Source organism: Mus pahari, chromosome 3 (assembly GCF_900095145.1).
Source record: "Mus pahari chromosome 3, PAHARI_EIJ_v1.1, whole genome shotgun sequence".
Taxonomy (NCBI): domain Eukaryota; kingdom Metazoa; phylum Chordata; class Mammalia; order Rodentia; family Muridae; genus Mus; species Mus pahari.
Genome location: NC_034592.1, coordinates 52,205,500 through 52,221,003, shown reverse-complemented (window position 1 = coordinate 52,221,003; position 15,504 = coordinate 52,205,500). Strand labels below are relative to the sequence as shown.

At 41.1% G+C, this 15,504-nt stretch overlaps 1 protein-coding gene across 4 annotated transcripts in view; it reads right to left on the bottom strand.

Annotated features, from left to right (window-relative positions):
• Positions 1-15,504, bottom strand: part of Csrnp3 (cysteine and serine rich nuclear protein 3) — a 184,103-nt gene that overhangs the window by 17,796 nt on the left and 150,803 nt on the right. For all 4 annotated transcript variants that reach the window (XM_021193093.1, XM_029536619.1, XM_021193094.2 and 1 more), the window contains one exon: positions 4,093-4,352. In XM_021193093.1, coding sequence (XP_021048752.1) covers positions 4,093-4,352 — 260 coding nt within the window. The remainder of the gene's footprint in view (positions 1-4,092; positions 4,353-15,504) is intronic.

Genomic DNA, 15,504 nt, shown 5'->3' with positions numbered 1-15,504 from the left:
GGGTCATAGCAGCACTGGAGTTAGGGCAGCTAACAAGGGTGAGGTTAAGGTTACTTGGTAGCATCACCAGAGAAGATGTAACTGACACTTGCGAACTAGTTCTGGGAGGTATGCATAGCCAGAAATCTTTAAAGCGTCCAGGTCTGGTAACATTAAGGAGCTGGTAGGCTGAAGTCAAGGTCTGAAGCAACAGGCGGAATGACAAGTTAGTATTATTCATTAGGGGTGAAGTCAGGGAAGTAAGAACCTTGGAGGAATCTCCTATCTTTTCCATGTCTAGAGGTGGAGCAATTGAGACGTACTTTCTCTGAATATGGATGGTACTTACTGGGGAACTAGACTGAGTTTTGTGGTAAAGCTTACTAGTAACTCCTATTTCCCACCTGGGGTCCCATGGGTCACGGATGTAGAAAAAGAGTGTCTTGCCAAATCGATAGAAGGGATTAATCCATGTCCCTAGCATGTGTATCTCACAAGACCAGTATGGGCAGCTCCCATACTCGTCTGGCCATTTTCTGCAATAATCTCTTGTCTGGTCAAAGAGAAAACAGGTATAAAGGTCTTAATATGTGGATGGAGCCACAGATATAGGAGTGACGGCAATCTGGATCGGCTCCTTTAAGTGCATCATATATACATAGGGTAGATACCTACTCTGTCGGCCTCCATCATTTTGGTTAGGTATGTTTTCTCTGTACTTGTCAAAACCGGTTGTTTAAATCTGAATAAGACAAGGCAGGTACTTGGCACAGCGAAGTTTCCCATTTGGTGCCGATGCATTTTTAGAAGCTTTGCTACTTGGTATTTTTCTGGAGCCATCTCCACAGAGTCTGCCACAGAAGTTCTGAACAGTAATTAGCTTTCAGCAATACCATGACCAACAAGATAAGACAGATCTAAAAACGAATTGCGACATAAGGAATAAAATTAAAAGCATCTAAAAATGTTGAAGCTGTGGGTTTGAGAGATAATTCGTCCATCTCTCCCCAGTGCCTAACCCAAGAGCATTTCCCAAAACATGTAAGTTCTTTCTTTATCTGGATAATTAACCCAAGACTTTTGAAGAGGTGCAATGAGCTGGGCTGGAGGGGAAGTGGAGAGTTGGAGTAGTGAATGAGGAGGTCTCTGAATAACTGCAGTACTCATCAATCCGAGATTTCGGGTGAAAACCATCTAGATGGATTCTTTCTAGAGGACCCATCATTAAAAGCTGGCCTTTCTCTGCCTTAAATTTGCATAGAAGAGCTAGTAACCAAGCATCATTCGTGAATAGCCAATGAAGAACCTCAGAGGAGCGGATAATCTCTGAGAGCAGCCAGAGATGGTAACCAGAAGTGAAGAACAGAGCTTTGATCCCAGGAAGTAAAAGGGTGATTTAGATTGTAGAAACACTGGCAAGGAAAAGCAAGTCACATCTGTAGAAGCGACACTCAATTTCTCTGAACAATGCAGTGGAGTCCTCTAGGGTGAAACCAGAGGCGACAAGGACACCAACCCTCTGTGGAACCTGCAAACAGCTGCTGGATGCATTCCCCAGAAACAAGAGAAGTAGGAATAAAGGGCAATGTAATTGTTCGCGAGTGTGATGCAGATTATTAAATCTAAGCATTTAATTTGCAAAGGAGGATAGTATTACGATGACTACATTGATTACCATGAAGTGTGTGACATCTGAATGGGCTTGACAGGGAAAACGGAACTGTACTATGTAATTTGGAAACCTAAAGCTACTTATTTGTTCTAGGAACATGTATTTTATTCAATTAGTTTTCTCCATTACTTATTTATAGTCAATGTGTGAAACTACCTCGATGCCAACAAACACGATACACTTGAAACCCTCCAAAAAAATTGGATTTGTTCTACAAATCTAAGTGTCTGAATCTCTACAGTTTCTTAACTCACACCTCAGGAAATGGATTACCAAATTAGAAGCAATTTTATAGTCAAAATCTAGATGTCTATTTTTGATTTTGTTCCAAAATGTTTATTACAAGGAAACTTCTAGTACCATGTAGAAATTGCTCCTCAGTTTGGAACTCAGCAAGATTTCCCCAAGAAATTCAGTCATTGTGTGTGAGGACTTTATAGTTGCTGTATAAAGCCATTGTCTTTTCAAACAGGTAAAGTGAAGTCCAGTGAGTTACTGGGCCTTCATGATGAGGGCTTGGTGTAAGACCAATGTGTCAGACAGGCTGCTCTGTTACCTCACAAGGAGTTTACTGACATTCCCAGAAAACCACCTCAGGAAAAACCCATTTCTCTCTCTCTTCCTCTTCCTTCCCCACCTGTGTCTCAGTGAGGTTTTATTAATAGCCCCACCCCATTTTGAGCAGACAATCTTTCTGCTTCTGCTTCGGGACTGCTAAGAGCACAGTCACCACGTCCAGCAGCAAAGCCTATCCTCACCAGTCCCTTCTCTCCTCTTTGGATGGCTCTGAGGTTTTTTTTGTTGCCCCCCACCCAAAGCCATGGAATCAACTTTGTGACATTTCCTTCACAGAAGGAAACATACGTGGAAACAAATGTGTCACAAGAAAACTTCCTGGTATTGGGTGAAATTTTGGGCACAACTATCGGAGTTAGTTTGCAGGGAAAGGCTGGATGGAGTTCACAAGCAAACTTAATAATCCTTGCTAAATTATGTACTTGGAAATCACTCGGAAACACAAAAACCACCATGGAAAGGAAACTTACTTGCCCAACATATTGGGAAAGGAAGTGTGACCTCACCAAACTGGGGTGTGTGTAGCTCAATTTCACTTGTCTTTTCACACCATGGAGAGCAGATATATAAATAGTGAAATAATAAAAAAAAAAGATATTTTGAAGCATGCACCACCCCTCTGCTTTCATTAATTGAAGGTAAGGGTGGGTGACAGATTCTTAGGGTGTTTCCGGACCTTAATGATTGGGTTCGTTGGGACTGTTCTTTGTCATTAGATATCAACAGGAGGGTGTTCTTATACATTAATAGGTGACAAAACCATGCTTCTAGTCTGCAGAAGCTATTTTCTGGATTTTGTTTTCTCCAACTTTGATACTGTCCTTATACTTCCTGACAACATAAACATCTCCTGGCTCACGTCTGAGAAGACCTCACCATCTATCTACAAATTTTTTTCTATACTTTTTTGTCTTTCCACATCATAGAAAGCAAGCAATAGTGTGTCACCTACAGCCACTCATCTGCAAGCCAGATCCCTGTTCCCAACTGTCTCTCTGTCTCTGTAAATCCAGCTCATCGCCCAGGTCTGCCTAAGTGAGCTCCTAAGTCCCTGTCTCGAATGTCTTTGTCTGTCTGTTCTGTTCAGCCCGAGCTACCTCCCTTCACCTCTCGCCTGACTAGTTCTAATAGCTGCTTCACTGACGGGTCCAACTGTACACCCGTGCTCTCCTAACAGCCTTCTTCACCTTCATACTACTCTCACTTGATTATGTATGTGATTGTCCTATTACGACTCCAACCTGCGCTTAAGACTTATAGTAACTTTTGATTCCCTGAGGATAAGAGGGACACTTGCTTGATTGTGGTTCCATAGCCTCCTATGTAACTCACCTGCCTCAGGCCCAGCAAACACCCTTGAGTACCCTCTGTGCCTAGTTCCTCGTTCAGATCTTCCAGGAGCATTTCTCGACTTCCTAACCACATCTGTTTCCCATGAAAGACTTTTATCACACCTTACAACTTTCCTTCATAGCCCCCAAATGAAATTTTTATTCAATTTCCTTTGACCGCTTGATTGATATTCTCCACTCCTACTAAAATGTAACCTCTCATAGACAGGAAAACACATTTATTTCTAGTTTCCTGCTAGCCCCAGTCCAAGCATACTCATACGGGTGGTATATGATGTAGCAATATCCAAAAGTAAACATTTGTGGAATGGACAAATAAATAATATTAGATAAGCGTCCCATGGAAAGAATACAGCTTTATAAAAAGAAAAAGAAAGGAATGGAAATAGGGGAAAAGAAATTCGTGGGCAGCTTGTCTGTCATGGAAAATAGAGTTGGACCCATGGATAAAAATGGTTGGCTCAGATGCCCTAAGAACATGAGATTATTGCAAAAAGCGAACAAATGTTTCACCTTTAGTTTGAGAGAGTTGAGCTTCTCCTCCCTGAGGTGTTCTCTCAGCATCTCCCGGTGCAGTCGCTCCTGCTCTCTTGCAAACTCTCCCAGGGTGTACTGGCGCACACTGTTGTGACGACTGGACATCCCCAGAGTGCTGCCACCCTGGCTGGGCACACTAGTGAAGCCCTGCCTCCTGGTGAAGTAGTACACGGTGACACAGCTGAAGTGCACATTCTTCGTCCTAAGCCGTTTCTCCCTTTTGAGGATGGAGGAAGCTGGAAGAGAAAGAAGCTGGTCAGTAAAGCGGAGGGCAGCGGCTCCCGGATGAAGTCAAGGATGCCCCGGATTCTGCGTCTCTCGAGGATCAGAAAGTTTGGAGCCTTGCAGACTTGAGAAATACTGAATCCCAGAGATGGCAAAAAGGCCTTTTAATTTCCGTTCTTATATTTTCTTTTCTAGGCCTAGTAGAGTGTATTTCAAATGTTTCTGTAATTGCTCTCGAAGGAAACTTCTGGAGAGTTGCCAATTATTTTTGGAATTAGCCGCAGAACCCTATTCCTCGTGTCCTTGAATCCCCTGAGCTTTGATTTTCTAGATTTCCTACAGATAATATTATATTACAATCAGAAAAGTCACAGCATGGAACCCTCAATATCCTGGGTATCCTTTTTAGGAATATGCTTTAAAAAAAAAAACTAGCAAAATAAATTAAAGGAATAAGTCCTAATATTCTCCAGCACAGAAAAGTAGCTATAGGGCATAAAAACTCCTTTAATATTTTATAAAGAATAAGAAGAGAGGTTCTGAAGGGTTCCAAGACAAATGAAATGTTTATGAAAAATGCTAATTATAGTCAACCAATAAATGCACATTATATTACTATACATATTAAAAGAACTGGCTGAGCTCTGTGGATATGTACAACTGTCACATCTCAATAGAAATGTATTGTTCATAATTCTGTAAAGATAAAATAATCCAAAATAATAAAAATCCATGAAAAACAGTTTATTGGCACTACTAAAATATTTTAATAACTTAAATCTACATATATAACATATCTCTCATTATCTCAGTATCTTTCCCCCTTTAAATAACATAGACAATGCTATTATGATAAAAATATTAAGATAACTAAAAGTGCCATAGAATATTTCAAGACTGCTTTCTCTTTGTATTATATTTTAATTGATAAACTGTATGACCTTTGCATACAATAGTGATGTTACACCATGGAATTGCCAAATCAAGTTAATTAATGTTTTATGTGCTGATGATAGAATCATTATTATTAGGTGTGGGAATGGAATAGCAGCCTGAGCATTGAGGAGAGCTTGGGTACATCTACGACTGAACAAAAGAGAGCCATGTGTGTTGTAAACAGGACCTCCTGAAGCTGGCCAACAGGATGGACTATCTGGTTGAGACCCTTTATTTTATGGTAGAACAGTCCGGACTTAGGGAATCCAAGTGATTTTGTTTAATATAATTGGTTTCCAAAGTAAACTTAAACCTTAAAAGTCCAAATTTTACATCATATAACAAATTGTCTTATGACTGGCAAAAGAAAAACGTCTCTCAAGAAAGAAATGCATTCATCCTATTGCAGGTCTGAAGCCTATGTCCTTCACACACTCAGATGTGCCAAAGTCCTTCAGAGTATAACTTGTTTGAACTAGAATTCTTATAGATATAGTCAGGTTGAAATGAAATCTTTAGTCACCTTAAATCAATAGGCTAGGTGTCCTTACAAAAAAGGTAAAATCTGGACACAGACTTAGAAAGAAGGGAGAGACTATGGACAGACGCAGGAAGGAATGCTGTGGGAAGGTGGACAGAAATACTGAGGTCAAACAGCCAAGGGTGCCACTACAAGTATTCGTGGAAGAATGTTTCTCTGTGAACTGCAGAGGGACCATGACCCAGCCAACATCTAGACCGCCAGAATTATAAGAAAGGAGACTGGTGTGGCTCTCAGCCAGCCGGCTCACTGTGCATTTGTTTGGAAACTTCAGGACAGCAGGCACGCCCATAAATAACAGATAGTGAAGGAGAAGGCCTCAAACAGCAAGACAGCACCAGTGCACACGTCCAGGAAGGCTGCTAGGACGGGTCTCGTTCCCTAGGTTTATTTATATAATGAACACCAGTAAAGGGCCTACTATGTACCAGCGCTTCCCAGGTAGAATGTACCCATGGAAAAACCTGGACCACAATGCTTTCCTGACTGGAACTCAGAATGAAGAGAGTTCAGCAAGAGAATGACATTATTGTGAAAATTCAACTTCCCTACCCTCTTTTCTAAAAATGAAAGAAAGAAAGAAAGAAAGAAAGAAAGAAAGAAAGAAAGAAAGAAAGAAAAGAAAAAAGGAAGGAAGGAAGGAAGAAAGGAAGGAAGGAAGAAGAAAGGAAGGAAGGGAGGGAGGGAGGGAGGGAGGGAGGGAGAGAGGGAGAGAGAGAGAGAGAGAGAGAGAGAGAGAGAGAAAGAAAGAAAGAAAGAAAGAAAGAAAGAAAGAAAGAAAGAAAGAAAGAAAGAAAGAAATGCTTCTTACTAATGTTGATGGCAGCTGGTTAGGACACTCTTTTCTCAGGCCTGGTGGCAGGCTCCTGTACCCTCTGAGTCCCTTTCCATCTTCTCTACTATTTTAGCTCCTTAGAAGAGATTTGCAGAAAGTAAACTTCTTTCATACATGCATATTATGTAAATATTTATTCGCATCTCCTAACAAATGACTTATTGCAGCATCCTTTATTCCTGGCACCTGAGACAGTTTGTAACTTTGATTTAAAGATGCAGCTCTGCCTCATACCTGTGAGCTTAAATCATTGCAAACCTGACAAGACCGTGTCAAGATGTAAGAGACATCCAGAAAAAGAAAAATTCTGCCAACATCTGTCACTGATTGATTGGCAGGTGAGGCAAGACCCTCTGGATTTTAGTGGGAAACCTTCCACCTTTTGATCATTAAAACTATACCCTTAAGACATTGTCATTCAGAGGCATAATTGTAGAGACCATGGGAATGTGTTTAATATACTCATTTAGGATTATTATCATAAATACCTATGACAAATTTTGGCTTATATTTTTAGAAAATCAGTGACTCTCCAGACAAATTATTTTTAACAATGTGTTTTATTTTAAGAATTTTTTGTCCATTTGGATGTACCTAATATGTTACCACGCTCGCAAAGCTAATTTAAGTACCCTGTTTTGAGAAGTTTTAAGGCTGACAATGTGGGAGAGGATACACCCTTTTTAACTGTGTCCTGAAGTAGGGCTAACATTGTAAAAGTACATTATGAATATTGCTTCCCACTGTATGCTAGGGTTTACAATGCATACATGTGCTGATGATGGCTTTCATATTATAAACAGCATTGTAAAGACATTGCTCTAAAAGCTGATGAAGTCAACACATTGAAATACTCTAAATTCAATTTAATGGATATTTCTGTGGGTTTTTAGACTTTAGAAGATATCAAGGACCCTCTCTTTTGGTGATTAAATCAGAGCCTTGGTATGGGCCTTTAGGACATTAGGAGGCATCATGGACCTTCAGGCTTTCAATAACTAACTTCACTACAAGGAATCATTGAGAGAGAGAGAGAGAGAGAGAGAGAGAGAGAGAGAGAGAGAGAGAGAGAGAGAGAGAGAGAGAGAGAGAGAGAGAGAGAAGACAGAGAATATATGTTATGTACATTTGAAAAAAAAGAAGGCTAGATTCACTTAGCACATCTGCCTTAGGGAACATAGACATTCCTGATAAACCTATCTAGTCATTTGTGCCTGTGACAGAATAAATGAACTCCATTTTGTGTGGCTATGGAGTTCAAGTCAGCTTACCGCAGAAGGTCAAGGGTAAGAAAGAGAAAGACTGGAGAATGTGGCTTTTAATACTACTTTCCAAAAAGGCAGTTTTCATATCCCACACCAATTTGAAGCATCTTTCAGTTTATTGCCTTTTATTCAACCACAATTACCACCCTGACACAAAAGCATCTAATCACAATGATGCCACATTTTACCTCCCAGACGACAGATCTTGGGGGGGGGGGGACCAGAAGCATGTATGACAAAGTGAGACACTCTTCTCAAAACCAAAACAATGAAACCCCAAAAGTTGAAAAATTGATGGACTCACAACACGAAGGAAAGGATATTAATAAATAACATAATTTACATTATGTAAATAAAAGAAGAATTTATAAATACAGTGAATTGAAAATGTAAACCCAAACCTAACAATTAGACCCCAATCGACACCATGTTTTATAGGATGTTGCCCTGATTAGGCAAATTAGTCTGCATTTTTCTGATCTCACACAAAACATGAGCTTAAAAAACAAATAAATAGAAAGAACCAATCAAACAAACAAAAACTAGGCGTTGTGGCATGTGCCTGTCATCTTAGCACTTAGGAGGTGGAGGCAGGGTGATCAGAAGTGCAGGGCTAGCCTGATTTACATGGTGAGATCCTGTCAAAAGATGGGGGGGGAGAGAGAGAGAGAGAGAGAGAGAGAGAGAGAGAGAGGAGGGGGGGAAGAGAGGGGAAGGGGAAGGGGAGGGGAGAGGAAAGAAAGAAACAAGGAGGGAGGGAAGGAAAGAAAGCAAATGATTATTGTCTACAGCCACACTACCTAAAGCACATGCATCGTCAGAAGATGACCAAAATGACCAAATCAATGTATGAAAGTGAGTAAATCAACCAGTGAATGTTGAGTCATATTAGGCTCCAAGAAATTTGGTTCTGTCCTACTCCCTGAGTAGTGTGTGGGGAAGAAAACAGGTGGGTAGGTAGGGAATTAGATCTGCAAGGAGTCAGGGACGAAAGATGAATAGGATCATTGTATGAAATCCTCAAAAATTTAATCAAAACATTACTTTTAAAAAATCAAAACCACCTATCTTTATAGGCTGGAATACTTCCTCAAGACTTCAAGTTTCTACCTGACTTGTCAGATTTACTTTTTCCTGAGTAATTTTGATTTATAATCAGCCATCTATGGTCGCCACTAACAGGGGTGTTCTGTATTGTTGATCTTTGCACACACAGCCCACACAGTGGCCCAGATGAGGATCTGGCCTACAGATTCCACTACAGAGAGAGCTATGTAGAACAAATGCTCTTAAGCAAGGTTGCCACTAACATTGGACTCTCTTCGTTCTGATGGCAGTAGCCATCAAAAAAGTCTTGCTGCCGGGCCTGGTGGCGCAGGCCTTTAATCCCAGCACTCGGGAGGCAGAAGCAGGCGGATTTCTGAGTTCGAGGCCAGCCTGGTCTACCAAGTGAGTTCCAGGACAGCCAGAGCTATACAGAGAAACCCTGTCTCGAAAAACCAAAAAAAAAAAAAAAAAGTCTTGCTGGTGGTGGGAACAGGAAGAGGATCTGTGTATTTTGATATTAAATTTGGTATATGAAAGTTTAAAAGCTCATGGTTCGGTCTTATGTTAAACAAAGGCAAATTTAATTATATCTTTTAGGTACAATGTCAACAATACAGTTTTATCTCCTATGCTCAATACACAAAAGGTAATTGCCTATGAACTGACGAGTCCACACATTTAGATTTTGGGCAAATCTGGTTGAAGCAACATGAAACGGCTGAAGTCTTCTTGGTTTTTTTTTTTTTTTCCTTGTTAGAAAAACCCAGGCAATAAAAGAGTATGTAAAATTAGTGTGGGAATTGGTGCTTACCAGTTCAAGGTGAGACTCAATTGCCAAGTTGGGAAGGTTAGCTTACAGAGGATCCAATTTCATTAAAAACCATTTGACTGTGAGCATTCACTTCTGTGTTTGCCAGGCACTGGCATAGCCTCACAAGAGATAGCTATATCAGGGTCCCTTCAGCAAAATCTTGCTGGCTTGTGCAATAGTGTCTGGGTTTGGCGATTAATGATGGGATGGATCCCCGGGTGGAGTAGTCTCTGGATAGTCCATCCTTTCGTCTTAGCTCCAAACTTTATCTCTGTAACTCCTTTCATGGGTGTTTTGTTCCCTCTTCTAAGGAGGAATGAAATATCCACATGTTGGTCTTCCTTCTTCTTGATTTTCTTGTGTTTTGCAAATTGTACCTTAGGTATTCTAAGTTTCTGGGCTAATATTTACTTATCAGTGAGTGCATATCTACTGACTTCTCAGCTATTGGATGGAACACAGGGCCCCCAATGGAGCAGCTAGAGAAAGTACCCAAGGAGCTGAAGGGGTCTGCAACTCTATAGGTGGAACAACAATATGAACTAACCAGTACCCCCAGAGCTCGTGTCTCTAGCTGCATATGTAGCAGAAGATGGCCTAGTCGGCCATCATTGGGAAGAGAGGCCCCTTGGTCTTGCAAACTATATATGACCCAGTACATGGGAATGCCAGGGCCAAGAAGTGGGAGTGGGTGGGTAGGGGAGCAGGGTGGGGGGGGGAGGGTATAGAGGACTTTTGGGATAGCACTTGAAATGTAAATGAAGAAAATATCTAATAAAAAAAAAAAGAAGCCATTTGACGTAGAAACTAACAGATTGGATACTAGAGAAACGTCCAATCCAGTTAAGACTGTGTTGGTCTGTTGGTCTTTATAAAAAGCACCTGTAGACTTCTCCTGATCATATATTCTCTCTCTCCAAGTAGGTATTATTGTCGGGGCTGGGCTGCTCCTAGGCGGGATGTCACCTCCGTGGCCTCAGTCTTAACCACAAGTGAGGGATGGAAATTGGTCTAGTCATGAAGAGAGAGTAATTCCCCTGAGAGTGTTTCCAACTGGGGTCAAAAGCAACACTGCCTTGTTCTGTCTGCCTCCTTTAGTCTGCTGAGTCACACCTGAAGATTTCCTAATATATAGGCCCCATTCATATTTTCAGATTTATTTAGCTCAGGTATTTAGGGCAGTTCCTTTGCATGAGAGGAACTTCAAAGCGTTGGTATTGCTGAGGAAGCGTCATGTAGCTTGGCTGTGAGAAAGGCAACGTGCGCACAATCAGAGACCAATTGAGAACATTTTCTTCAAAACCTTTGAACAAAATTAAAATTAAGTATGTGAAGTAAGTTGACCTTTTTACCCACCTATGGTCAAATCAGTGAAAAGTGTCACAACCGGTAAAGCTCGTTACGGCCTTGCTTCTTAAAGCACTGCCCTGGTTATTATGAAAGTCATCTTCAAAAGTGATCTTAGATGTAAGTCTGTTCCTCACTGATACATTGATTTCTCTGTAGTGTGAATTACAGACCTTCTTCTCCCTCTCCCTCTCCCTCTCCCTCTCCCTCTCCCCTTTCTCCCCTTTTCTCTCCTGTACTGGGGATTGAACCTAGGGCCTCACACATGCCAGCCAAGTGCTTTTTCCAGTCAGCTATATCCTCTGCATCGCTCTTTCTAACCCCCTAAGTGCATTCTTCCGTATCTCAAGACATCCTACAAACTTAATGTACAAGTAAGTCAGCAAGCAGATTAGACTACCCCAAAATATAAAATCATACCCCCAAAGCAGTTAGCATGCCGATCGCAGTTAAGCAAAGAACAAGGTTTATACATGGGTCTAGGCCATCTACTCTAGGCCCTAAAGCAGGTTTGCCTCCCATCCCATTTTAAATACTAAGTTAAAAATATTCACAATTGGGGTGACCCTTGAGACTTGCAAGCATAAGAAGTTGCTGAACTGTAACTTCTAAGTTAAATCATTTACAAGACTCTTTTGACTGGTTTATGTAAAGTATAAAACCACCCCTCTCATAGAAGACCATGTGAAAAAGACAAGTGCCCTTTAAGGCAGCCAAAGATACTGCATCTACATGCAAACTCCAACAGAGTGGCAGAAACAGAGATTATATGGAAAGCTGACCCTTGAGGCTGCCCGACGAAAGCTTTGTTTAAGATCATGAACATGCATGTCACGTCCTCATCCGTTCAATCTGTCAGCTCCATCCGTAGGAGCTGGCAGGAGATCTGCATTGAGGGACCAGCTCTCCTCTGGCTCTCCTGACAGGCACAGCCCAGCGTGTTGAGCACTCGACAAACTGCATTTCCTTTTATAGCTGTTAGTGCAACAGAGCAGTCATCTATTGATAGTCTCGGCTTGGTACAAAATACAGCTTTCTGCTCAAAGATTCTGTTGTGAACTCCAAACCCTGCAGGTGACAGCCAGTGTCAAGTTGACCTTCTAGCCTCCGTGGCACACATAATTAAAATGATTAACACACAAGAGGTGATGATATCGAAGTAGCTATTTTTCTTCTTTTATTAAAGACACCGCTTCCTTTCATGAGCCTTGTGAATAGTTGTAAGAGTGGGGTCTGTTTTGATCATCCTTGATAGGAAAAAAAAACCCAAAATATGCTCTTTAAGGTTATAAAGTTGTAATAAAAGAGTAAAAGCGTGACTCTTTTTTTCTATCTTTTCTCTCATCTTCATATATAATTAGCCTGGCTTGGACAGACCCTTTAACATAGATTCGACCTCCCTTGAGGATGTAATGTGACTGCTGAATGCTCTATCATTAAAATGTCATTGGTACCGGAGACCAAAACTATTAAAGTAAACTAAGTTTTTTTGGTTTTTTGGTTTTTTGTTTTTTTTGTTTTTTGAAAGTAAACCAAGTTTACATTGTACACTAATGGAGGTATCTGCCTCCTGGTCCCACTTCGTTATATGCCTTTCCCTTTGCACCAAGTCATCTACCGGACTCCAGTTCCCTGCACCATGAGTCTCGGCTCACTACTTTGACACCTGACCTACAATCTTCCATCTGCTTCAGTTTTACCTTTATGTTATAAATCGCCTAAGGACACTGCATTAAAATATGCAAGCAAAATATTTGAGGCACAATATACTATTAAAGTAACTAGCAAAACTGAGGTATGCCGTTCTGTTAGCAATACCCAAAGCATGAACAGAGGCTGGGAGTTTACTCTTCCTGATTCATTTATTCAGCTAGCCACACGACTTTGTCTCCGTGGAGAACCATTTTACAGAAACCTTACAATGCTATTAGTTCCTCCACCCCTGCTATCTTTATTTACTGATGAAATATAACAAATTTCTAGGGAATAGTTTTATAGTTCTCAGAGTGATGTTAACAATTACTACACACATGGAACAAATGTTATTGAAGACTTTGTCTTCTGTTTTTCAAGGACGCTTCCTCACTGTAAGCAAGCAGCACCCCCCCCCCCAAAAAAAACAAAAATGTGGAAATACTTTCCTTTCCTAATATCTGCAAAATAATAAAAGGTCCGATGATACAGTCATTGAAATCCGAATTCTAGTAATTGCTATGATATATTATATGAATTGTATTACATAGGTGTATTATGAGAAATAATTACCTTTGTGAGAAGCCTGAATCACAGATGGAAAATATTGCCTGTGCACAGTAGTATCTTGGTGATGCTGTTCCTTTATCATCAGTGAGAAAATAAGTCCTGGCTCTTCCCCGGCTGGTTTCCTTAATCTCTCACATGTGCAATTAAACACTGAAACTTTGTGCTCAGGAAACACATTTCACCGCCGCTAACGGAACAGTTATTGTCAGAACACATAAACCCGTGGCTCTGGCTTCATTAGAACCTCAACATGCATAATCTCGAGACCACATCGTTTCTTACTGGGAAAAGGTAGTCCTTACTACACGTAAATAATCACAGCTCTGGCTGCGGTCCAGGGTGTAAGCACTTTTCTCTGCTGTCTCAGCAATTCTCTTGATGTCGAAGACGCATGAAAATAAATGGAAACCATATGTCTCCTCAGCAGAACACCAGCACTCGTACAACCAAGGGGCAATGCTATTCATTACAACCACTGGAGAAATATTTGGGGGGCATGGACTAGCTCAGTGTAAAATGAAGCTGCATGGGGCATCCTCACAATGAACGGAGGAGACATTTGCTATTCTTCTGCTCTCCTAACCTGGTTTACTGTATATATATATATATATATATATATATATATATATATATATATATTCAATACCACCATGAGCTGCTCTCGTTAGAAGGATTAAATGGCATTTTCCACCTGCTCAATGACTTCCTGAGCAGTATTTCATCTATTCCAACATTCTAGCCTGTCAAACCCAATACATCATAATAATCCAGGTCTGAATAGTGCTTAAAAACAAAGAAACACAGCAGAACAAAGCTCCACCATAATAAACGAAAAAAAAAAATTCTTCCGTGATCACTTGGAATTTATTCTGCAGAGCTAGACTGAATCAAAGACCAGTCCCTTGAGCTTTGAACTCTGTCAGGAATGATAAGATGTGAAAACAGGATTCAAAAAAAAAAAAAAAAAAAAAAAAAACTCATCAGGCCTAAAGTAAAAGCCCTTCTTATATGTATTCCCAATTAAGATGTATGTCATTTAAAAAAGCATAATAGAACACTAATCAGCCATATTTTACTGGCTGCATATGTCAGAACATTTTGAAATAAGATGAGAAGCTGCAAGGTTGAAGCCCAGAGTACAGGGCAGCTAGGGGCACAGCTGGGGCAGCTGGGGTGACTGGGGTGGCCCTTCTGTTTCTTGGTGAGGGACCTGGGAGGGTTTGGAACTTTGAGCTATGAATTTCCTATAAATAAATAAGTGTGTGCACATGGGCATGCGTGTGTTGCCCATATATGCATGCAGGTACGTGTGCGTGTTCCTGGGCTTGTGGTTCATAATCCCCAGTATCTATTAGGGTTGGATGTTTACTTGTTGAAAGCCTAACATCTAAAGTAATGCCATTCTGTGATGCTGTGGTGTGAATAGGAGATGCCCCAGGGGCTCTGACGTTCGAACACCCATCCCGCGATGGAAATACTGCTTTGAAGTCTTGTAGAACATATAGGAGGTGGCTTCGTGTTGGAGACTGTCAGGGACTAGCGGTAGGCTTTGAATCTGATACTCGGGGCCCCAGGTTGTTCTCCCCTCTGCTTAGCATTCCACCAAGATGCGAGGGACTGAGGGGACTCAGCTTCACCCTCCTGCCAACGTGGAGTCACCTGCCACGACTCCTTAGCCTGTGTGATGGACTGCATCCTCAAACTGTGAGTTAGGATATATGCCTCCGCCAACCCCAACCCCAACCCCAAGAGTTGCTGCTTTTAGGGATTTTCCCAGCAACAAGAAAAGTGGCTAAATGGTGCAGGATGGTCTTTGCAAGGTCAGCTAGTGTGTGTGTGTGTGTGTGTGTGTGTGTGTGTGGTGGTCTTCTTAACGATTAGTGCTCCTACAGAAAGGACTCTTACCTCTTGTACAATGTGAAGACATAGCAAGAAGGTTATATCTATGAGCCCCTCACTGGATACCATCTCTGCTGATATTATGCCAACATCCCAGTTACTTGATCTGGGAGAAATACATTTTGCAACCCAAGTCATGATGTTTTGTCATAACAAGCACACAGGCTAAGTAGGTGTCTACTCCTTCAAAGGTGGAATTGGAGAATTACTGAGCACCAAG